The sequence below is a fragment of the Tenrec ecaudatus genome, chromosome 16, assembly GCF_050624435.1.
Source record: "Tenrec ecaudatus isolate mTenEca1 chromosome 16, mTenEca1.hap1, whole genome shotgun sequence".
Taxonomy (NCBI): Eukaryota; Metazoa; Chordata; class Mammalia; order Afrosoricida; family Tenrecidae; genus Tenrec; species Tenrec ecaudatus.
Genome location: NC_134545.1, coordinates 104,529,788 through 104,554,840, shown reverse-complemented (window position 1 = coordinate 104,554,840; position 25,053 = coordinate 104,529,788). Strand labels below are relative to the sequence as shown.

At 55.3% G+C, this 25,053-nt stretch overlaps 1 protein-coding gene across 10 annotated transcripts in view; it reads left to right on the top strand.

Annotated features, from left to right (window-relative positions):
• The first annotated feature begins 4,241 nt into the window (after positions 1-4,241).
• FGFR2 (fibroblast growth factor receptor 2) overlaps positions 4,242-25,053 on the top strand; it is a 123,321-nt gene continuing 102,509 nt past the window's right edge. For 4 of the 10 annotated variants that reach the window (XM_075534921.1, XM_075534920.1, XM_075534928.1 and 1 more), the window contains exons 1-2: positions 4,243-4,678; positions 9,179-9,442. In XM_075534921.1, the coding sequence (XP_075391036.1) occupies positions 9,277-9,442 (166 nt within the window). In that variant the 5' untranslated portion in view covers positions 4,243-4,678; positions 9,179-9,276. Of the gene's footprint in view, positions 4,679-9,178; positions 9,443-25,053 lie in introns of all 10 variants that reach the window. The other 6 variants (XM_075534927.1, XM_075534926.1, XM_075534925.1 and 3 more) reach the window with 2 other exon arrangements.

The window sequence follows — 25,053 nt, the reverse complement described above, 5'->3', positions numbered from 1 at the left end:
GGAAGGCAGCAGAGGGGACTGGAGAGCTTGCCATGTTGTCTATTTCAACAGCCATCCATTGGGCTCAGCTGGCCTTCGGGGGCACTTCCGTCTTAGATGGGTCCTGGGCAGGTCTGGGGCTGGGGGGCACTGTGAATAAAGCAGGACGGTGACTGGAGGCTGGGCTAAAACCAGGTCCATGATCTTCAAAGCTAGCTTGGAGTCGAGGCACCCTGGTGACACAGTGGTTAAGTGCTCTCCTGCTGACCACCAGTTAGCGATTCCACTCTACCAGCCGTTCCGTGGGAGAAAGATGTGGCAGGCTGCTTCTGTAAAAGTTACCCCCCCAGATTAACACGCGAGCAGGCAGCCTCCTCTTTCTGCCTCATAGTCCTTGGTGGCTCAGTGTGTAGCCCACGACTCCGCGGGGCTCCTTGTAGCGCTGTGTTGTCATTGTTGTTGTTAGCTGTCACTAAGTCAGTTCCAAATGACAGTGGCCCTCGCGCCACCCTCACAGTTGTTCTAATGTGTGAGACCATGGTTGTAGCCACGGTGCCAATCCATCTTGTCGAAGATCCTCATCTTCCCCCCAGCCCCCCCCACACACCTTGACTTTACCAAGCATGATGTCCTTCTCCAGGGACTGGTCTCTCCTGATAACATGTCCTAAGTATGCGAGATGAAGTCTCCCCATCTTGACCTCTAAGGGGCAGGTTGGCTATAGTTCCTCCAAGACAGATTTGTCTGTTCTTAAGTCCATTGTACTTTCAGCATTCTTCACCTGCACGTCTTTCGAAAGGATCAAGGCTTCTTTGATCTTCCTTTGTCAATATGCAACTTTCACCGACCCACTTAGTCAATGTTCAATTTTGCAGGTATAGCTCTATAGGTTAAACTGTTTCCTTTGAACCTCCCCAGAGTCCTAAGAATGATCTCTGGGGGTCCGAATTAGCCAGAAGGCACATGACAAGGAGGTCAACCAGGTAACACTTCTCATGCCGCACCTTTCAGTACCCCGAATCGAGCCCTGGTGGCGCTGTTGGGTAAGGGTTGGTCTGCTAACCACGAGTTCAGTGGTTCAAGCACACTAGCTGCTCAGTAGGAGAGAGAAGCAGCCCTGTGCTCCTGCCAAGATTCATTCACAACTTCTGAAATGGCAGTGGGAGGGTGTGAGTTCAGTGGAGTCAGTCCCGACTCACGGTGCCCCTAGGGTGCCAAAGTAGAACTGCGCTCCGTTGGGTTCTCCATGGCGGGGACCTTTGGCAGCTGGTAGCACACAGGCCTTTCTTATGAATTGGATGGACCCGAACTTCCAACCTTCCCATAAGCTGCAGAACAGGCCCATGGCCATTTTCAGCACTCGGGCCGAACCCCCATACTACAGGGGACATGCTGTGGCTCCTTTTGCAGAGGAGAAAACAGAAGATTCAGAAACCGAGTAACTTGCCCAACGTCTCACAGGTCCGACTGCGGCGGGGAAGCAGTCTTGTCGCCCCTCACAAGGAAGCAATGCTCCCTTACTAGAAAGAGGCCTTGCTCTCAGACCTGCCTTGGTTTTGACATTCGGGCGGACCTTAAGTTGAGAATTCTTGGTGGCGTGTCGTGATGGGATCAACCACTGTGCTTCTGATGAATTCCACCGATTCGGAGACCCCGGGCCCTGGCTGACTGGGGGCCTGGCACCTCCTTCATCCTCAGGAGCAAGCACTCCTCCAGTCAGTGCCGTTTTCCTGATTGAGATGTAACTGGAAGAAAGACCTGGGGGTGGGGGATTGCCTGGAGTTCCCATTCACCTCACAGGGACTCATTAGCACTTTAATAAGTCAGTCGCTTTTCTTCCACTACCTTTTTCGGAGGAACAGCCACCCATCCAAATAGCAAACCAGTGAAAGAAAACTGCCACGCTGGGGAAAGGAGAGAGCCTTCTGGCAGCCAAGGTCTCCAACCCGGTCGGTCCTCTTGTCTCTTCCCATCGCCAATGGGCTGGAAGCCCAATTTGTTTCTGGAAGCTTCGGAGTTGGAGTGTCCTTGTCTCTCTCCCTTTCCCATTGCTGTATCATTAGGAGCGGGAAGGAAGGAAGAAAGAACAAGAAGACGAAGAAGCATGTCTGGAGGGCTTTTGACATAAAAGAAGGGTGACTACTGCAGGCATTTTGTGAAGGAGGGAACACAGGGAAGAAAGGGGGGATCAGTGGGGGGAGCCGGCTCTGAATGTGGCCTGTCTGGAGGCCCTTTCAGCTGAAACCTGGGCTGGCGTGCCTTGTTCCTTCAAACCGTCACCTTCAGTTCTTGATGGCTTCTCTGCCCTGGCCCTGAACCTCAGCAGATTGGAGCTTATTTACCTATTCACACTCGGCCGTGGAAGCTCATTAATAGGCTTATTAGCAACACCGTTCACGGGGAGGCCGTTGACAAAAGAGGTTCCAGCCACTCTAAGAGGGAAGAGAAAAAACTGTAAAGAGATTATATTCTCATTCAGATGTCTCGCTGGTGTGAAAGCCTGTCTAGTTCCTCTGAGGTCACTTGAAGAAGACAGAATTGGTTTGAAAGAAGAAGAAAAAAAATTCCAAACATGTTTTCTTTTTCTTTTCTCAAAACCGAAGAGTTTGCTGTTGTGGGGTTGGGGCAGAGGCATGGGGTGGGAGGTGAGGGGACTCACTCACTTCAAAATGAGGAGCACTCATCAAGCAGGGGGCGGGGCTGTGGGATGGATGGGTGTCTTTTCATCCCGATGAAGAATGCAGGCTGGAAACTTGGCCTGGACATTAAAGTAGGGGTTCGTATTGGTCATTTTCCGCGGACAGCTTCCTTTCCATTCAGAACACATAAAGCTATCGATGAATGGGCGACAGGGGCTGTGGCTTCCTGCGACATTAATTTATGTGAGAATGTGTTAACAGCATTTCCAGAGCCTGATGGATGTGTTACAGGACGACCCCTGGGCTCCCCAAGGATGGGGAATAAAAAGACCTCAGTATCCAACTCCTAGCAGACCCAGAGGCAGCCACATCGCCTGTGGGATTCAGGGCTGAGAACTTGACAATGTCCGGGGACAAGTCTAGATGGGAGTGTCTGGCTAAAGGACACATCACCCACTGAATGTCCTTTAAGAATATTTTTGTGAATGTGGAGAATGCTGTTTAGGGGACCACGTGAAAATACACTGCGAAATGCAGGGACAGTCCATCTCCAGAGAATAGAATTACATTCCCAGCTCCACCCCTTTCCAGGCCTCAAAAACCTAAAGGTTTTTTTTTTAAATCTATGACACTATGATCTGCTGCTGCCTGAGGGAGGAGGGGGAGAAAGTATATGACAAAATAAAGTGTCTGACAGGCACTGCCTGGTTTACAAGGTAAATGGGAAATACGGACGTTAAGCAGTTGGTTGAAACTCCCTGGTTTTGCACGCGAAGAATCTAAGGTCCAGAGAAAGTAATGGATTTTTCTCAAACAGCTCTCGGTGGCTGTGCTTTCTAAAAAAAACAAAAACAAGTTTTAGTAACCCAAATTGGCCTCATCAAACCATTGTTGGTTGTAGTTGGTGCAGTTTTACACTTTTTTGAAGAGCTTCGGGTTCAAGGTCCCCTCTTCCAGTCACCAGCTGCGTGACCTTGGGCAAGTTGCTGAAGCTCTCTGATGCTTCCTTTCTTTTTCAGAAACGGGGACTATTACGCAGCCCGGTGCTTGTGTGGCTAGGCAAGAATAACCTATTCGCTGCACCTGGCAGGTGGTGGCCCTCCCTCCACAGTAGCTCCTCCTTTCACTTCTATTGGACACGCAAACGCGATGTCCTGCGGGCGGGCACAGGTCCCAGGTCTCTGGACCTTCTCCCCAAGTTTCATCCGCATGACCTTTCACATCCGCAGTAGCTTGTCCCTGTTTTAAAGTTGCTTTTGGGGCAGGGAAGGTACCCTGCTCCATGGTTTCCGATCTGAAACAGAGCGTCACCAAAATGAAACGTCGGTTTACCTCCCAAGGGAGGGAGGAGACGGAGGCGCCGGGCCCCGCCAGCCGCTGGAGGGCTCGGTGGCATCTCCGTGCCCGGATCGCGCCCGCGACCCTCGCCTGCCCCGCCGGGCTCTCAGGGCGCACGGAGGCGTCGGGGGCCGCTCCGGGTGCGGGCGGCCGCGACGCGCGGCGCTGATTGGCCGAGCGGGCGCCGCCGTCCAGGAAACGGCTCGGGTTTCAGCGGGGGCGTGACCCGCCCGAGGCGGCGGCGGCGGCGGCGGCGGCGGCGCGGGCGGCGGCGGGCAGCGCGCAGAGCGCCGCGGAGAGACGGGCGGCGGCGGGTGCGGAGCGCGGAGCGCGGGGCGCGGGCGGCGGCCGCACAAAGCTCGGGGCCGCGGGTCTGCATGCGGCGCACCCGGCCCGGCGCGGCGACTCCCCCCGAGGCCGCAGCTCCCGCGCGCGCTCTGCCCGCTCGCCGGCGGCCAGCAAAGTTTGGCAGCGGAGACGCCGAGCCGAGTCCTTTCTTCCTCTCGCTCCCCAAACCGGAGCGCAGCCGCGGGCGTCATGCCCGCGCTCGCCCGCAGCCCGGGGTGCGCGTAAAGCCGGAGCCGCCGCGCCGCCGAGGACCTGGGTCCACGCTCGGCTGGAGTTGCCCCGGGGGACCCCCGAACTCCGCGCTCGCTCCATCCCGCCCCACGCCGGCCGCGGGGACCGGACCGACCGCTCGCGGAGCCGCCTTGCCATTCAAGGTAATCGCCGAGCGGGACCGAGCGCGGTGGCCCCGTGGCGGGTGTGGGGCGCCGCGGGGGCTCGGGCCGACCCCCGCGGGGAGGGCTCGGGAGAGCTGGCCCTGGGGAAGGGGCCCGCTGCCTCCCGATTGCTGCTTAGATGTTGGGGAAGGTGGATGCTTCCTCGCGGCTGACGTTTGGGGCGTCCTGCCATCGCCACCCCCCATCCAGATGCTGACATCTGCCTCTGGCGCCGACACCCCCTCCCTGTCAAGCTCGGCCCGCGCAGAGCCGCGCTCCCCAGGCCTCTGAGCCGGCGGGCACCGAGGCTGCTCCCTGGTGGCACACCCTCGCAGGCGGAGCCCTCGCGGGGCACCTTTGGGGCGCCCCAGTCTGGGTTCGGGGAGCGCTCGTACATCCTATCGGAGCTCCGGTGGGGAGCCTTGCCTGGGTGGTGGGGGCCTCGGGGACGGGGCTGCCAGCTCGGTGGCCATCCCCGTGGTGCTGGGGGGCCACTTTGGGGAGGGGCGTGCTCCGGTTCCCCGACCTCGGTGCCCGCGTGCGCGGGAGCCTGGGCGGACGGCGAGGGCTAGGGGGCGGGCTGCACCGACTTTTCTCCGCTTGGCCCGCCCGCAGATGTCGAAAGCGCCGGCGGCGAGTTCGGGCTTGACTCGCGCGCTGGTTCTCCGGCGGCGGGGCGCGCGAGGCGCCAGTCCGGCCACCGCGGCCGGCGTGCGGGGCGCTGGCGGCAGACCGGAGCCCGCCTGGCCCCGGAGCAGCCTGCCGGCTCCAACTCCCCGGGCTCTGCCTTCCCCTCGCCCTTTCGGTGCAGCCGACTCTTCCCGGAGAACCTGCTTTCCAACTCGGGCACCCATTATGTTTGGTGTGAAACGCTATCAACACTTAAAACTCACTCACTGTCTGTCCCCCCACCGTCTCCAAGCCCAGCAAATCTTCCACCCGCTCGGACTTATTTTCATCTGAAAAGCCTGTTTAGTTTGAATAGAAAAGCAATCAGGCGCCCCTTTCCCTGGAATGTCAATTAAAATGCAGATTTCCCTGCGCTCTTTTCGCGGGAGCTCGGCGAGAAAAACTGGATATTCCAGGCCCGCGGAGGAAAGGAAAGCTACGGTGAAACGGGGTGGTGGTGGTGAGGGACACCCCAAAGCTGCCCAAAAGGCTACTGTGGCTTGATTGCCAAAGGCAGAGAGACTTAGCCCAGGAGCAGCCCGTGTTCCTTCTTTTTCACAATCGCAATGTGTTCAGAAGACTCCTCTCTGGCTCCTCCCGACCCGGAGTCGTGTACCCTGGAGGTTCCCTATCCTGTTCTGCTCAGCTCTGGGGGTGTGCAGGGAGCCAGGAGGTGGGTGTGCTCCCTAGGGAAAACCAGGCATCCCCAACCTGGTGGGCCTGGCTGATATGAAATTTACAACGGAGCCAAGCGCCCAAGTGTTCACTGAGGGTGACCCAGCAGTGGGCAGAGAGCCCCGTCCCTAAGGTGGGTGCCTCATGGAGGCCTGCCCTGGCCCTGGAGGTTCATCTCGGAGATGGGTCTTTGGGATCATTGTGGGAATCTTCTCTCACTGGTCACTTGGCCCTTCTTTGGGGCCAGCTTGCGCCAAGGTGAAAATTGTCCATTGGGGGTGGGGGGCAGTGGCCATGTGGAGCCATCCATCAGGGAGGGTAACGACCACTCTTCTGCAGCCCAGGCTGACACCAGTGAGGGGAGCTCCCTTTTCAAGGGGAAAAATAAACAAGCCGGGCTCTCCCTGGCGCTGGGCTCGGAGAAGGATTATGGTTTTGTAGGCAGGAAGCCGGATTGTGGCCACCAGCCTCATGCTGGGCCTGTGTTCCCAACTCCGAGCTTGGGACCTAATTATCTCGCCTAGGGGGCCACTCTGGACCTTTGTCCACTCTGCTGCAGGGCTGCACAGACCTGCTGCCCCAGGCCCCAGCCTTGCAGGGACCTGGGGAGGGGCCTTCACTGGGGCATGGGCCCGGAATGGCGTCAATGCAGGTTTCTGGGGGAGACTGGAGCCCTGGTGGGGCCTGATTGCTAATCCAAAGGGCAGCGGTTCTAACCCACCAGCTGCTTGTTCTGCTGGAGAGAGAGGTGGCAGTCTGCTTCCATCATATTTCCAGCCCTGGAAAACCCACAGGGCAGTTTCACCCTGCCTTTAGGGTAGCTATGGGTCAGAGCCACGTGTGGCTGCGGGATCTGGTTGGCACTGGTGGACTGTGAGAGGCTAACTTTCCCAGCTCATAGCTAATGGCTTCCTGAGAGGGAGGGGCAGGTGGTGGGGGCAGCAGGGGGAGCAGCCATGTATCTCTTGGCTGGAGTCAAGCGGGTCTGTGGGTAAAGTTGTATGAGAGGCAGCAAGTCTTCATGAATTCTGGAATTGCTTAGTTAGTAAATCGAGAGAGGAGTTGGCCTAAATTCCCACATATTTGTAGAAGTTGATTCGGAATTGTCTTGGGGATGCTTAATTTTAAGAGGGAAGGAGTTGGGGTGGGGTGGGGTGGGAGGATGGATGAGATCGTCCAGCAATTTCAAAATAGGTGTTTCCCTTCTGTGCATTTCAGTTCCATGAGTACTTTCTTAGAAAGTGAGGGCTTCTGAACATTCAAGGGCAAATGAGATGTAAAGGTCATGGCATTTTCCCACGTGCTTTATGAAGCCCCTGTAATTTGCCTAGGAGCCCCCGTGGCGTAAAGGGTTACGTGTTGGGCTTCAGTCCTCAATTCAGCAGTTCGAACCTACAGCCGCTGCACGCCAGGAGAAAGACCCGGAGGCTTTCTTTCTTCTCCTGTAAACAGTTCCAATCTCGGAAACTCACAGGGATGGTTCTCCCCTTTGGAAAAAGTGTCTGCATTTCATTGCCTTCCGCTTAGGACCAGAAGGATCGGTTTTCCTCACGACCTGGGGCAGTGTGGAAATCCGAGTGTCGCCACTGGGAACAAGCATCACGCAGTGAGGTATTTGCCTTCACTGGGGGCGTTCGGGTCAATTGCAACTCATTGTGATCCTGAGTAATGGAGCAGAACCGCGTATGAGTGCAGATGCGCTGGTGGCCCGGTGGTTAAGGTGCTGGACTGTGAAATTGGAAGATTTGAACTCACCAGCCACAGGGAAGGATGCGGCAATCTGTCTCCATTAAGATGATAATAATCTTGGAAGTCCCCTGGGACTGTTCTCCCCTGCCCTGCAGGGTTGTTTCCAATTGGAATTGAGCACTGGGTCATCTCCCGGAGGAGATTGCTTGGGCTTTGGCCCTCGAGTCTCTGGGTAGGTTCCAGCTGCCTGCCTTTTGGTAATCGACCGCGTGGCTTACCATTTGCGCCCTGGGCGCCTTTATCAGACCAAACCCACTGCCATCAAGCCTACACCGACTCATCGAGATGGCCCCAGAGAGGGAGCTTCCGAGACTGTAAACCTTTATGGGAGTAGACAGCTTGATCTTTCTTGGGAGGTGTGTTCTGGTGGATTTGAATCGCCCACCCAGGGGTTAGCATCCCATTGCCTAACCCACAGTGCCACCAGGGCTCCTTTATGTAGGCCCATAGAGATCTTATTTGGATGCTGAAAACCTTCCTTGAAACGATCGTTGCCTTGAAATGATTTTGGGTCTCCTGGGTGGACCGCTAACTAGGTTTGAGCGCCCCCTGGTAGCTTCTGAAATTTTAGCCAACAGCGAGCCCATTGGAAGTTACTGGCCCAATCACGTGCCAGGACAATCATTTGCATACTGTCCCCAGCCCTGCTCCTTGTGCTCCTGAAGACCCAAGTTGGCATCTGTTCAATTTCTCGACGGTGGGTGCTGTGTAGGTGGGGTCCATTACCGCGACCTGGGTGACGTGGACGGGTGGCCAGACTCCCAGTCCCTGTGGGTTCAGCTGATGCAGATGGAATATCATTCTGTGGGTTCCTTCTAAGTAACTGTGGGGCGAAAGATTGAAATGGAATTCTCTGTGTTTGCAAATGGAGCCCGACAGGGTTACCCGCGGGTGTTTCCTGTCACTGTTTTGGGATGAGTTTGCCTTTGTTGGCCTTTTCTTGGCTTTGAACTCCCGGGAGGGGTGCCAACCTCACCCAGGCAGCCCTGTAGAAATGCCTGGCTGGACACAGAGGCCAGAGGTCAGCTAAGAGAAGATAGTGTGGCTGCTGAGGGCAATCCCGAGCATTTCGAAGGGGCCCTTGGAATGATGGTTGTGTGGTTTCTGCATTTTTGGTAGGGGGTACAGAGGGGCAGTTGAGGGGAGAACCTAACTGAGGGGATATTGCCCCTCTGGGTCCTGCATCTGTGCCGTTTTAAATGCGCTTCTGAGAAGACTCACCAGACACGTTTCCCGCGGAGCTTGTAGGAGGGATTACCCGGGAGCCCCGGGGCCTTGTAGATGATGCTGAACTATGTGACTCCCCTTGTCCGTCCAGGAGCTGCACGGCCGCGGGACCCTACTTGGGTGTTTGAGTGGATTGGCGCGGGAACGCTGTCACTGACTCCCCAAATCTCTTTCCTCCAGTGGCTGCTGCACCGGTAGCAGCAGCGGCCCCCGGTTCCTGAGCACACCGCAGGCTGAAGACGTTGCTGGCGGCCCATGCCCGTGGCGGAAGTGTGCAGATGGGATTTATGTCCACATGGAGATATGGAAGAGGACCGGGCACTGGCACCGTAACCATGGTCAGCTGGGGTCGCTTTATCTGCCTGGTCGTGGTCACCCTGGCAACCGTGTCTCTGGCCCGGCCCTCCTTCAATTTAGTTGAAGAGTCCACCTTGGAGCCAGAAGGTAAGCGACTAAGCCTTTCGTTTCGCTCCCCAGTGTGTGTTGGGATTGTCTGTGGAGGTGGCCTGCTTTAGCATCAGCTGCCCTTGCGTGGTCACTTGAGGCTGCGTGAGGGCCGTGGGCAGCGGTGGCTGTATACCGCCCCTGTCCGAGGGGAGGAGACACGGCCCTTGGCAGTGGCAGTGTGGGTGGGACGGGGCAGCCAGGTGGTGGCTTGTAGGGGGGTCCTCTGTGCTGGGTGGGAGCTGCGGAAGGGGTCCTCTGTGCTGGGTGGGAGCTGCATAGCCCGGGGCATGCCAGCCGCAGGTTCCTGCACCGCACGCCTGCAGGAGGAGGGTGGCGCTTGCTTGCAGTGGAGAGAATTGCTCTTTTCCGAGCAAAGGAGCAGGAAGGGAAATGGCCAATCCCTGAAATGCTGACATTTTATTTTCATTGTCTAAGGAGAGAAAGAAGCTTCCGAAGTTCGGGGTGGGGGTTCTTAACGCATTGGGTATTTTTATTGTGTGTTGTTTTTGCCACGCTATAGTAATTGATCACACTTCAGCCATGCCTCCAAAAGCAACCCCCCCCCCCCCCCATCCTCTGTTCGGTGTATTGGAGTCTGGCTTTGCCAGGAGGTCTCCCCTCTGGGTGAGAATTTGAAGATGACCAGGGTGTGCATTGGCGGGCCAGCTTTGGACATAACCGCGGAAGGCTCCAGGCCAGGAGCAGGGCAGGCCATCGGAGCCGGGCATATCTGAAGTCTCCCCTGCCTGGTCCTGCAGAGACCTCTAGCCCAGGCTGGACTCGGTGTAGCGTTGAGATCTGTCAGCGGCAGGGAATATCGGGAGCCGAGTTAGCTTTGGAGTGGTAATCCGAGACAAACGCGGCAGATCCTGGCACTCCTCGCCACTTAATGAACCTGTTTGTTGAGAGCCCACCTGGTGCCTGCCGGGCCTGGGAGCCTGCCACCGAGGTCCAGAGCACGCTTGGCTGGAGGAGGCCAGAAAGGCCAGCTCCCTAGGCCCGTCAGGACAGGTTGCACGGGTTGTCGGAGAGATGGGACCCTAGGAATGTAAACAGATCTTTGGCCCGGAGCAGTTGTGTGAGCCGACTGGGGAACTCTGGTTACACACTTGCGGGGGGGGACTCTGTAAGGACCAGGGGTGCCGCGGTCTCCTGGGAAGGGAGCCTGGTTGGAACTGTGTCCCAGGCTTTGTTTGAGGAGCTGTGTCCTGGAGACCCAAGGCTGTGCTGCGGGATGGATGGACAAACTTTTCAGTGCCGATGCGTGTTTTTAAAGGTTCCTGGCTTCTAAAAGCCAGTCCTGTACTTCTTTAATTTTGCTAATAATTAAAATGGATGTTTCCCTAATTGCCGCTTCTCCCCTGAGCCCTGGCTCAGCACAAACGAGGGAAGCGGAGCCTGGCTTTGCTGTGGCGTGGGCTCCCGGAGCCGGCCCAGGTTAGGGACAAGCTGTCATTTTTCATTTGCCCGTCCCAGGCAGCCTTTCTGGGAGCTGATGTCAACGCAAAGTGTTAAACGGCCCTGGAGGATTTCTGTGGCTGCGTTTAATGACCGGAGAAAGTTTATAATAGATGCAGGAAGGGGAGGGGCGGGGCAGGCAGGGGAAACGGTGGGCAAGAGGGATAAAGTCCCCAAAACAGATTATTTGGGGAGAAGTTTTGGTCTGACAATGCGGATTTTGCAGAGAGAAGCGGGTCTGCCCAGCCTGGGGTCTGTGGGTGCAGTTGGGGTGGGGAGGGGGATGGACACCTCATGAACCCCCCTGAAACTGTGGGTGATGTTCTATGAAGGTTCTTTTGTGCATTTTTGGGGTTCCTTGCTTCCTTATGGTTTATGCCCAGGACTGTGAGACCTTCAGAAAGAAAAGATTTAGCGGCAGGATCAAAAAGCTTGCCAATGGGAGGTTTTTGAAAAGTATTCAGGCCCATGGGCCTCAGTTTCCCTCACTGTCACCGGCAGGGTTCATACGGGTCCCTTCTGGCATTCACATGAAGTGAGTGTTGGTACCCTCTGGAGGCGTCTGAGGACACACCTCAAAGAGCTGGTGAGAAACCTTACCTCTAAACCACATGCACTGCTCTGAGTCTGATCTGACTCCCATAGGATTTCCAAGACTGTCCAGTTCGTCTGGAAGCAGGCAGCTTCGTCTTTCTCTCTCGTGGGGAGCAGCCAGGGTGTTTGAACCGCTAACCTTGGGAAATTAGACCCAGGTTGAAAAGGCGATTAGCATAGGCCCTGGCACCTAACAAACACCCAGTAGGTAACCATCATCCCCATCCCCATCCTTCCCCAGCCTGCTGGGAACACAGGCCTTACCGGTTTGGGAGGCTGGCCCTGTCAGCTGCAGGATGTCAGGGAGCAGCCCCACTCTGGGAGAGAGCTGAGCAGGCAGTGCTTTCTGCCGGAGGAGGTCCTGCCTGTTCCCAGGCAGCTGTGTGCGTTCGCGCTCTGAGGGTCTGTTCCCCTTGTACCCCTGACGGTTAATCTAGGACTCAATGAATGTCAGCCCCAAGACTGGTTCTTCCAGCAGCTCTGCTGTGGCCCAGGGTTAGTTGGAAGGTGATCCGATTATAGATGAGCATGTAACCATCGAGAACCAGTTAACTAGGACAGCTTCGGTTTAGGCTCTGGCCCAGACAAGTCGGGGGTGGGGTGGGGTGTGTGTGTGTGTGTGTGTGTGTTTTCCATAGCTAACAATAAGTTCAACCTTAACCTTCTATTACACAAGGCCTTGGCTTGGAACACTTTGTGATTTGTTGCTTTGGAAGCCTGCTTTCAGCAATGTTCCCTTTGGGCTGGACCGGAGGGAAATGTGTACAGAGAAATACGGGCCTGAGAGGTTCCCAGCAGGAGCCTGGGCCCTTCTTTGGGGGACTTTGCCTCATCTTGGGGCCCTGTTTTCCCCTGTCGGATTCTATAGCATAGACTTGCTCTTCTGGGCACTGTCTCTGAAGTTGAGTCGCCACGTCGACGATGGCTTTCTGAAGTTGTCACTGTCACAGATTCAGTCTGGCCGTGGTCAGTTAGTTCATTCCTTGCTTTAGGGGACCAGCTGAACCGTGTCAATCCAGTTATGGATTGTTGGGGTGGGGGCAGTCCCCAGTGCCAAGAACTGTAATGCTATTAAGCATTCTAATTATTTCAAGAAGAGTCAAACTTGATGACTCCCAGGAGGAGGTGACTCTTACTTTCAAGTCCCCCCCTCCCCCAAATTGTCACCTACCCTGGTTAATTAAGTCATTGTTGACACAAGGGGCATCTTTGTTTACACCCACCCAGTAGGGGCTTTTCCAATCCCAAACCCTTAATTACTTTCCCCCACCCTCTACTCTGCCCAGGGGGTCGGGGGTGGGGTGGGGTGGGGGCCGAGAGTGGGGAAAAAGCAGTAACCTAGAGAGGCAGGGACAAAGGAGTTTGTCTGGTTTTCTGTGACATGATGCTGCCCTGGCCCCGTGTTCCCTGCATGTCTCTATGACCCCGTGGAAGGAGGGATGAACCTGGAGACCCCCTTGAGCTGTATTTTTCTAGAATGCCTTCTTCAGTCCTTAGATGCAAGGGTTGTGACTGCCTCGTCCATCAGCCAGACGTAGTTAATTGCACGTTAAAAGAACAGAGGACAAGAAGAATGAAAGAAAGAATATATCCGCATACCACGAGGGAATGATTAAAAATAATCTTCTGTTGTGTATTATCTGCATCTCGGTTCCCCAACACGAGTGCTAATGTTTAGGAGTGGACTTGTAACTTGATCGTTCGCTTCGGAACAAGGACTTACTCTTGGTCAATTAAGCCAAATGCAGGCTTATGCAGTTAAATACACAATGAAGTACACATTCTTTATTAGTATATAAAGTATTTCACAAGTCATAGACAAAGAGCTGTGTTTAATATTACTTCTTGAACAAAAACCTGGCAGGCCCAGAGAACTGGTATTTGTGTAATTTCTGTACTGGCTCTCTCTGATCCAAGTCGGGTTTTGTTTTGGTTTTCCCACCCCCACCCCCACCCCCTGGCCTGTGTGTTTGAGCCAGTTAAACCCTGAGGACCTACTATGCAGAAAGCCCCCTCACCCTGTCCACGGTGAAGAAGACGAAGACGGAGATGTGTTTCTCTCAAGTCTTTCCGGCTCAGCTGGGGGTGAGACTGAGCAGGGCAAATCCTATAGATGTTTCCAGTGTCCGACTTAATGAATAATTACACGGCCACTGTGAAATAACCGGGGGGTAGGGGTGGTTTAAACAGAACGAGTTTTGTTGTAGGTTCGAATCCCTACCAGGATGCCTCCCTTAGCTATCCATCTACAGATGTGCTTGTTTGGGTGTTTGCTTAGTGAGCGTGGTTGTCAAAAGCCACTCCCCCCCCCCACTCACACACAGACACCCTTTCGTCAGAGTCTAGCTTCAGTTTGAGAAATTACGGGTTTTGAAAAATGTTCAACCTATCCCACAAATGAGTTGGATCCAGGGAGTTTCATGGGGCCCAGCGGCAGTCTCCTCAGTCTTTTTGTTATGTTTACTTGTGGGAGGACTTTATCCATAGATGGCCCGAGTGCCACACGGGGCCGCCCCTGACTGTGACCTTCGAGGGATAGCAACAGTGGCTGTCATGGCAGCATTGGTTACACAGTGAGCCAGGTGTCCGGCGGCAAAGTTTGGCATTGGCTGAAGAGCTGGGTTTCTGAGCAGTTAGGCCCGAGACCCTGATGCCCAAGGTGGGTTTGTCCTGCACACAGCCCGAGGGGCTATGAGGTATGGGCGTCCCAAAGCCCACGGCAGGGTGGTGTCGGGTGTTGGTATTGATGAGCCGTTACCATGGATTCCACCAGGGCCAGCATGCGTAATGGCACCACGGTCTGTGTGGATGTGCCACCTTGTGGAAATATCAACCGTTGGACTCTTTCTGTCCAGAGCCAAGCAGCTGGCCCAACTCTCGTTGGCAAATTCCAGGTCGTTCCCGACCGGAGCAGGCACAGAGGACCCCAGAGGCCGTGAAGTGCTTTATGAGAAGGCGAAGACGTCACTTACAGGAGGAGCTCCTTGTTAATGGGAGTTAGATGGAATCTGGTCTTGCATGTGCTCAAATCTGAGCGCTAGTTCAAGGAAAGCAAACTGCATCTTTTTACGATGGTTTCCAGCCCCAAACCAAGCCCTCAGCCCTGGGGTCTGGCTCTGTCCCGACAGGGTTTCAGGGCTGCTGTCCTTACGGATGGCCATGCCTGTGCTTTACCTACGGTGCCTCTAAGACACCTGTTTTTAAAAAAACATTAGAGGTCCCCGTGGCTTAATATCGCACCTGGCAGATTCCTGTTACGTTTCTTTCTACGTGGCCAGTTGTACTGTCTTAAAGTTCTGAGTGTCCAGGTATGGAAAGGGCCAACGTGTGTGTGTGTGTGTGTGTGTGTGTGTGTGTGTGTGTGTGTGTGTGAGACAGAGAGAGAGAGAAAATGCTTAGTGGCTGGGAAATATACAAATCTTTACAGTGGGCACGTTTAGGGTGTAAGCTTTCGAAACCACCTTCGTGCTTCAAATTGGAATTTGACAAGCGAACTGCCTGGAGACCAAACCCAACCCCACTCCCTGCCATTGAGCAACCCTACAGGACCAGGACGGGAACGACTGCCCCTGGGGGGTTCGGAGCCCCTCACTCTTCACGGGAGTGGCGTGCCTGCTCTTCCCCCACAGAGCAGCTGGTGGCTTTGAACTGCTCACCGCAGAGATAGCAGCCTAAAGCCTTGTGGCTACACCACCTCCTTCCCATCCTGCGGTCCACCACAGCCGCTCAGTGGACTCCGACTGGGGGACCTCCTGTGCGCAGGGCAGCCTGGCGCGGCTTTGGTCTGTTCAAGAGGGGGTGTTGACTGAAGCTGACCGCCAGGCCTGGCTTCCGAGGTACCTGGGTGTGGTCAAACTGCTGGTCTTTCAGTTCGTAGTCAGGTGAGTTGTAACCCTTGGTGCTGCCATGCCTCCTGGAGCCCCGTGGGCGGAGTGCAACGGAACTGTGTCTCCTGGATGCTGTCGGCACTTCAAACGAGACATCACTGACCTATTTAAAGACTAAGGATCTTGTCTTCATCCTTAAGGAGCCCCCGTGGCCTCGTGGCTGTGTGTGGGGCTGCTGACGGCAAGTGCAGCAGTTCGAAACCCCTGGCAGCTCTTTGGAACAAAGAGCTTTCGACTCCTGTAAAGACTTGCGGTCTTGGAAACTCACAGGGCACTTCTGCCCTGCCCTAGAGGGTCACCACGGCACCGGCATCAACTCGTGGGCAGTGGGTACAGTTAGAGTGACCCGAGGCGCCTTGGTGGCAGAGTGGGGTCCGTGGCTGGAACTCAGCAGCAGCTCTTTGTCTGAAGGGGAGGGCGTCTGCGCCCCTACAGATTTCAAATTTTGAAAACCCAAAGAGGGGCCGCTAGGAGTCAGAATTGGCTCAATGGCCGTGAGGCGGACATTGTTTTTATTAAAGGAATCAACGCACTTCCCAAAGGGACCTGATGTTTGGAGTGAGGCAGGTGAGCTTGGAGTCTCTCCAGGAAACCACAGGCTCTTCGACCTTGGGGGGGGGGGGAGGTCACTGAAGGCTCTATCTCCCTCTTCCATCTCTCAATGCCTCAGGGTCAGGGTTAAGATTAAAGGTAAAGGGAGGTGAAGCCCCTACAGCTCTCCGCCTGTGGAAGGGGCTCCCTGAAGCCATACCCCACCTCCAGATGGCGAATGGAGACCCCTGGATTTCAGGAGGAACAGAAAGGTTACCCTACCCTGTCCAAGGAGGGCCATTTATATCGCTGTGGATGCAGCAGGTGCTGTGCCCTGCCTTGGCCCCGCCCTCCTGGTTTTCAGGCCTCAAGACCTCCCTGAGGTTTGCTGTCCAAATGGCCCGGGATTGACATTTCTTCTTGTCCCTGTTGAAGATAAGTCAGCTCCAGTTTGCAGCCACCACGGGACACCTCCTACAGGAGCACCAGTCTCTTCTGGCAGGAAAGCAACAGTGTTTGGGCCCGATGGGTTGGGGCCGGGGTTGATGAAGGGTGGTGGGAGGGAGGTTGGGGGATGGACTGGCTGTGGGGAGGCTGTCATGTCCACCTGCTGACTGTTTCGGGCCGGGGCGTGCACAGCACTGGACTTCCAGTGGACGTGGACAGAGCGCTTATTGGGTCTCCCACAGGACAAAACTGGGAAGGAGGGCAGCGGTTCCTTTGGACGCCTTGTGGGCGAGTTGCATGACGGGTGGGGAGGGATGTGTGTTCGTGTGGGTGAGCCATGTTCCTTTAGCCTGGCCCTTGCTTTGATGATGTGTTAGTCCTGGTTGACCAGAGAAACAAATACATATACACTCGTGTGTATAAGAGAGAGCTTTATATAAAAGAGCAATTGTGTACTGATTAAACATCTCAGCCCGGTCCAGATCAAGTCTGTAAGTCCGATTTTAGCCCACATGTCAGATACCAGTCTATAAATTCCTCTTCAGACTCATGCAGCACATGCAATGATGCCAAATGCAGGAAGCTCACAGGCCACCACAAAGGGTGGAGACCCACGGGTTGAGAACCACTGCTCTAAAGCCACGTGAAGATAGGTGATCTTCAGCAGAAAGGTTTCGATCGTTCCTCCTGTGTCAGTCTGTCTGAATTGCCCATGGTGGCAAGGGCCGCCCTGGTGGTGCAGTGGTTAGGCACCTGGCTGTGAACCAGAAGGCTGGCAGCTTGCACTCCCCAGCCAGCTGCTCCTCGGGAGGAAGATGTGGCAGCCTCCTCTTGCCGTAGAAATGCCAGCCTTGGAGCCCCACAGAGCAGTTCTCCGTCTGCTAGGGTCTCTCTGCTTTGAACGGACTGCTGGCGTAACTGGTTCCTTTTATTGACAGTGGTCTTTTGCATAGAGATAGAAGTCACTCCTTGTCCCTGTCCAAGGAGGACAGAGGGCGTTGACTGGGTCCAGGCTAAGTCCCTGGCAGTCATGCAGAGCTGAGAAAGGCTGGCCTGGTTCTTGCCAGTCCCCCAGTACCTCCCGAAGTCTGCCCCCAGGGGGTGGTCCTTCCCGTTGACCCCTTGTTTGTAGCCCCCTCAGTGCTCGGGCCAGCTTTTCCGACTGGCCTTTGGGTGAGATACCAGGACCCCCTGAACAGACTCCCACCCCAAGGTTGTGTATAACTTGTGGTCTTGGGAATGACAAGCTTCCCCATTACTTCCCTGCAGAGACCAGGAGTGGGTGGTATGAAAGGTTAAAAGGGGGAAATCCAGGAACAGAAGGACAGGAGCAGTAGCACCCACTCTGCCTCCAGCCCTGGGTCCTGGGGGGACGGGGCAGGGATGGAGCCCGCGCTGAACGCAAGCAAAGTTCAGTTTCATGGTCTGGGAAAATGAAATGCTGCCGGTTGGCCCCAGTTGGGCCTGGTGATGCTGAACTTGGCCCTGGTGCCCCCATCAATGGGTCACTGTGAGCATAATACCCCTGGGCAGTGGGCACGGAGCACCCGGCTCCAGTGGGGAGTGGAATTTGGGCTGTGCAGACTCAACACCAGGTTCCAAGCTGATTTGAGATCCTGTACAGGCTTCCTGGGAGGAGGTGGCCTTGGGATCCTCCTTCCTCGTCCTCCTCTTGTTGGTGTGAGACCGATCCCTGCTCCAGCTGCTCCAGAGGGTTTCAAGATTGTGACCTTTTGGAAGCAGATGGATGAACCTGTTTCCTGAGGCAGCTGGGTGGGTGGGGATTTGAACCTCCGGCCCTTTTCCAAGGATGGCTGCATAACCCTCTGTGCCACCCAACCACTAGCGTAAACCTGCTGACGATGGCTCAGGGACAGACATGAGTCAGAAGTGACTCCGTGACAGTGGGTAGGGTTTGAGGGAGGATGGGCATTGGAGAGCTGCCCAGGGGGTTTCCAAGGCTGTGGCCTTCAGGGAAGCAGAATCCAGCCTCAGTACTCTCTTTGGGCTCACAGTCTATCTTTGGGCTCACAGTCCCGCTGTGCCACCAGAATCCCACCATCTAGTCTCTGCCTACATTTGGGGAGACCCAGGCTGGTTGGACACCATGGCGGCCTCCGTGGGCCCCAGCCTAAGGGCAGTTGTGAAGGTGGTGCAGGACGGGTGGGGGCAGTGCCCGGTCCTGCTGTGCTTAGGGTCTCTCCAAGTCCGACTGGACCCGACGGAACCTAACCACATCCACGTGCCAGGTCCTGGGGGATTCCACCGCAAACACAACCAACCACCTGGTGTCTGTCCTGCGGAGCTGGGAGTCCGGCCTTTGTGAAAAGATTCCATAGAACGAGTGCCTGTGAGCTCCTGTCCAGTGTGCAGAGACCCTGAGGGAGCAGCCCCCCAAATGAGAAGGACAGAACACCCACCCCAAACAAAAAACCAGACGTACTGCTGCCAAGTGGATTCAGACTCGTGGGGGCAGAGTAGCAGGGCCCCTGTGGGCTTCTGAGACTGACTGTTGACAGGGGGGGTGTCAGGGGGGGGTTTGACAGCCTGATGGCTTTGAACTGCTTGTCCTGGGGTTCGCTGCCCAATTTGTAACCCACTGCGCCATCAAGGGTCCTTGAAGGGACAGCAGCCTATTGCAGAGGACTCTGGGAGCCCAAAGGACATATCCAAATGGGACCCTTCCAGGTGACTGCATGAAGAATGTGTGTGTGTGTGTGTGTGTGTGTGTGTGTGTGTGTGTACAGGCACGCGTGCCCGCTCCCTCCCCGCAGGGAGCCCTGAGGGTGAGGAGCTGGGTTTCCATCAGGTCCCCAGGGGGCGCTGGGAGAGGGAGGGACTTGCCAAAGTTTGTTTGCTTTGGGGCAACCTTTACCTCTATTCAAATCCGTGGCTTTGGGCAGGGGAGAAAGGTTAGCTGCAGTGGCGCCGAATCTTAATGTGGAATTTCCTGGCCGGCTGTGGGTTGTAGTCCACAGGCACAGCCTCGCCGAAGGTGGGGGTTTCTTTTCTTTGCCCAACACCAGAGGGAAGCTATCCCTGCGGCCCAGCCCCGCTCTCTGGGCATCCTGTGGGGGCCGGCAGGGACTCCACTCTGGGGAGCCTCTGCCGTGGTCACCCTCGGAGCCAGCTGCTGGCCTAGCTGGGGAGGCCAAGGGACCGTGCTGAGCCTTGGTAGGCCAGATCAAACCCATTCAAATAAGCTCCCCATCTGTTTTCAGCTCCAGTGGCGGAGGCACCTTCATTTGCAATTGGATGGGAGGCTTCCGAGGGGATGATCCTACACATCTGCAGCCCTTGAGCTAGCCAGAAAGCGGGGCTCCTGCTGGGAGTAAAAGGGCTGAGCCCTTTAAGTAAACTTGCTGAACAATATCCCCAGAAGGTGGGGGGAGCTGAAGGAGGGCTGGGGCAGCCTTGCCCTGGTGGTGGAATAACTCCTCACCTTTCGCCTGACCCCTTTATTTTGATAAAGGAGGCCTAATGGCATCATGATTAAAGTGCCTTCCTGCTAACAGCCTGCTAAGGCTGGCAGTTCGAATCCACCAGCTGCTGAGTGCTTGAGAGAGAGCCGTGACCATCTGCTGCCGTAAATATACGCAGCACGGGGGACCCCATGGGGCAGTTCTGCTCAGGCTGATGGGGTCTCCGTGAGGCAGCATCTACCCCACGGCAGGCTGATCACTGTGGTTATTATTACTGGCTCTCTTTTATAGCTGGTGTGCGTTTGTGGGGGTGGCGGGAGAGAGAAGACATGAATGTAAGTAAAACACAAACCAAGCGTACTGCCTTCGAGTCAATACTGCTTTGGCAAGTGCTTGCAGAGGGGAGGGGCTTGCTTTGAGCCCCAGGGGAGAGCTCCCTAGAATCTGGCATCGGTCAGACCTGTAAGGGATTTCCAGGGCGAGTGGGTGCTCAGGAAGGTGCTCCCCAGGATCTGAATGCAGGTGTCTGTGTGTGTAGAGGGGCAGGGGTGGGGCATCCCTCTGGGCAGCAGCCCCAGGTAACCAGGTATGGGGAGGCCAGGGCCTGAAGACAGGCCCCTGGGGCTCCCTGCCCTGGCGTGGGAGAAAGACTGGCTGTAGAGAGCTGAAATGCAAGGGCAGTTCTGCCCGTGGGCATGGACTGGATGGCAAGGTTTGTGAGTGTGTGTGCCCCTGGGTTAGTGTTAGTGGGCTCACTCCCAGCAAGCTGTGGGGGAGGTGACAGGCCATTCTGCTCCTAGCCCCGCTGGTCCCTCTCTTCTGGAGAGGTTTGGGGTGTGTCACTGGGGTGGTACTTTTTTACTTTAATAAATCACTGTATTAGGGGCTCTCACAGCTCTTTAACAATGCCCACATCAATTGTGCCGCGCACAGCTGCACATACGTTGCCATCATCATTTCCAAAACATTTTCTTTCTACTTGAGCCCTTGGTATCAGCTTCTCTTTTTGACCCCCGTTTCTACCCTTGTGAACCCTTGATAACTTATTAATTATTTTTATTTTCGTATTTTACCCTATCTCCCTTCATCCACATTTCTGTTGTTCATCCCCCTAGAGGTGTTGTACGTCGATCATTGCGATCGGCTCCTCTTTTCTCCCCATTCCCCCACCTGCCCCCTACCCTCCTGGTATCACTACTCTCCTTATTGGTCCTGAGGGCTTTATCTGTCTTGGATTCTGTGTGTCAAGAGCTCTCATCTGCACCAGTGTACATGCTCTGGTCTATCAATGTGTAAGGTAGAACTGGGGTCATGATAGTAGGGGGGAGGAAGTATTAAAGGACCAGAGCAGTGTTTCACAACCTTCCTAATGCCACGGCCCTTTCATACAGTTCCTCATGTGGTGGTGACCCCAACCATAAAATTACTTTAGTTGCTACTTAAACACTGTCATTTTGTTACTGTTATGAGTCGAGCGACACCTATGAAAGGGTCGTTTGACACCCCCCCCAAAGGGGTCGCGACCCACAGGTTGAGAACAGTTGAACTAGAGGAATGTTGTATGAGCTTCAACCCACTTCTCTGACTACATTACCTGACTAGTGTTGTCTGTGGGTGGCGGACAAGATGAATCTCATGAGCCTCCTTTTGGGGATGTAGCAGAAAGCCTTACTTTGGTAACGTGTGTGTATGTATGTGTGTGTGTATATATATATATATATATATATATATATATATATATATATATATATATATATATATATATATATATAAAATCAGATTTATTCTCTTGAAAGAAAACCTTGTTCTAAAGCCAGAAGGGGACACAAAGGCTTCTGTAACCAAACCAAACCCAAACAATAAAAACCTCACCCTCATCCAGGCGATCTGACTCCCAGCAACCCTAGAGTCTAGACTAGAATTTCTCCAGATTAGGGGAGTAGAAAGCCTCCTCTTTCCCCAGCAAGCAGCTGGATATTTTGAACTGATGACTTTATGGTTAGCAATCCAAGGCCTAACCCATGGTGCCACTAGGAGGTGGAAAAAACAGTGCGCAGAGTGGGCTGTATCAGCAGCAACAGCTCCTGAGCAGGAGTCCGGGCAGGGCCGAAATGAGTGGGAGGGCCAGACCAAGGGGGTGGGTGGGCTTTCTCTGCCACCCGCCCCGCCTGTGCTGTAGGCTGCCCAGAGGGATTACAGAAGATCAGAGGCCTTCGGAGGCCTTCTCTTGTTTTCCTCGCGGCTTTGTCCAGGAGCAGGCAGGCTAGAGGTGCCTCCTTGTCTCACTGAGGCCCGTGTGACACACTTCCCAGCCACACAACCACCAAAGCTCCAGAGCCAACTCCTTGTTGTTTTGACTCACCGCGACCCCCTGGTGTGCAGGGTTTTCGTGGCTGTCAGCGGTACAGCAGCAGGGTGCCAGGTCTTTCTTCCGCAATACTGTGGTGTGGGTCTGAATTGGAGACGTTAGGCCAGCCATCTAGTGCAGACTGCAGCACCTGGAGACCTTTTCGTGGCAGAAGCCGAAGCGGCTTGGACGGTTTATTTGAACGTGGATCTCATAGTATATTTCCCCCGGGGGTTTTGTTGAAGATTCAGACTTTCCACCCAACTCCAAGCCCCCATGATCTCTGGCTCTTCTGAAATGGGGCCCGAGAAGCTGCATTGAGGGACTCTTTATGCCAGTTACGTCTGAGCGGTCTTGTGCGCTGGCCTCCTGGAAGCGGTACTGCTGTGGGTGGTGGAAGAAGACTGTGTGTACCAGGTGATGTGTGAGCTGGGTTTTGAGGGCAGCCTAGGAGCCCGTGGGTAGAGCATGGAATTGCAGGCCGAGGGCGCAGCACATGTGGGCACATGCAAGCCTAGGGGGACAGGAAGAGCACAGTGGAAAGAGACCTGGAACTTCGGGCCACCAGCACTCTCAAACGGGCAGTGGGTAGCTTCTGGGCTTGATTAGTGCTGCTCTGTGTCCTTTCTTCCCCAAAACAGAGGCCAGGAGTTCTTCTGCAGGCCTGTGGGGGATGGGCGATGTGCGGGCATGGGGGATGGGCTGGGGCCAGGGGTCCTTTGGACAGGGAGCTGCGTGGCTTGGAGTGGGCCTGAGGGAGGGAGCCAGCAGGTGAAGGCTTGGATGGGAGGTCAGAGGGCAGAGAGGGTTCTCAGGGTGCTAGGAGCTTCAGGGCACTGGAGGTGGAGGGTAGAGGTCAGTGCGGGTGTTTGGAGAGGAGCTCAATAGACATCCAGGGAGTAAGGTGTTCCCTCAGGCAGGTAGGAATCTGAACCCACAAGCAGAGACAGGAGTGCTGGCTGTCAGCAGCCATAGGTGTGTGTGTGGGGGGGGTGTGGGGTGGGGAGGCCGCAGGGAGGGAGGAGGTCTGAGCAGAGGGAGCAAGGAGAGTCCGCTGGGAATGCTGCTTGTGCCCACGGGAATGGAGGCCCCCCAGAGGGCAGAGGGACTTCCACAACCTTCTCTGTGACTCACACACAGAAACGCACACACACACACACCTGCGCATGTATACACGTATGGTCATCCAGATACATGCGTGCATGCACCTGCGCATCCATGCACACGCAGGCACACACTGCGTGTCAGCTCAGGGCCCTGTGTTGGGGTCTTAGAAATCCAGCTGAGAACTCTCCTCATCTCGAGCACCCCACTCTTTCACAGCCGGAAAGCCTGGTCAGGAGGCTCCTCCTTCCCTTGGTGGTCCCCTTTGGCTTCGTGGTTATGCATTGGGCTGCTGACTGCAGGTGACCAGTTGGAAGCCACCAGCCAGTCTGCAGGAGAGAGACGAGGCTTTCTACTCCCGTCCAGAGCTACGGTCTCAGCAGCTGGGGTGCAGCACAGCATTGAGGGCAGCCAGCATTCCTCCAGAGCAGCGGTTCTCAGCCTTCCTGTTGCCTCTGCACTTTCATACAGTTCCTCATGTGGCGGTGACCCCACCATAAAATTATTTCTGTGACTACTTCATCATGTCAGTTTAGGGGTCACGACCCACAAGTTGAGAACCGCTGCTCTAGTTCTTTAATGCTTCCTCCCCCCCTATCATGACCCCAGCTCTACCTTACAAATCGGGCTAGACTGGAGCATGTCCACTGGTACAGATGTGAGCTCTCGACATGTGGAACCCAGGACAGATAAATCCCTCAGGAACAGCGGCGGGAGTGTGGTACCATGAGTGGTGGGGAGGTGGTGGTGGATGGTGAATCAGCTACAGTGACGGATAACTCCACCCCCTCTCCCCAGGGGGATGAACAACAGTAACTCAGACGAAAGGAGGCAGCAGGCGGTGTAAGAGATGAAAATAATAATAATTTGTAATTTATCAGGGTTGCATGAAGGTGGGAGGGAGGGGAAAAAGAGGAGCTGATACTGAGGGCTTAAGCAGAAAGAAAACATTGACGGCAACATATGCATAAATGTGCTTGACACAAAGGATTGTTATAAGAGCTATACAAGCCCCCAATAAAATGATTTATATATTTTAAAAAAAGTTACGGTCTCGGAAACCCACAGGGGCCGTTTACCCTGTCCTCGAGGGGCCGCTGTGAGTCGTAAGCAGTAAGTTTTGTTTTTTGGTTTATAATTAACAGTCTGTGGTGTCAGGATGGAAATGGAGAGAGGATGCTGACCACACGGAGATGGACGATATCCCGAAGTCCACGTGTCATGAGGTGGCTGGCTTCCTGACTGCCCCTGTGTTTGGGCTTTTTCTCATGGGCGACACCGTGGTTTCTTTTCCGACTCAGGGAGCCACCAGCCGCACTTCTCACTGACACACTGAAGCTCTGGGAGGGCTGTGCCTGTATGTACAAGGTGGACTGATCACCGACCGGGAGCATTAGCCATGGTCTCATTAGATGGCAGGAATGCGAGCTGGTCTAGACTCTCTGAACAGTGGGAGCTTCGGTGGCAGAGGTGGCTATTAGAGACTGCCACCAGCACCCGAGTGGCACCCTTAGGGGTGTGTGCAGCATGCCCAGCCACTGCTCCGAGAGAGAAGGGGTCCAAGGGCCGAGCTGCAGCCAACACTGGGCTTGTGCTCCGTGCCTGCAGGCCATTTCCTGCTCCCGAGCGGCAGCCGTGCTGGGCCGGGGGCTGTCTTCCTGACATTACGCAGTGTCGTCCCACCTGCCCCCTCCCCTCAAGGAGAGCGGAGAGCCCATGCCTTATAAGGCCTTCGCCCGGCGCCAGGAGTTCGTCTCTGCGAGTCAGCTCTTGTCCAGGGGAGCTGCACAGGTCTTTGAGGCTGCCGGAGGCGGGAGA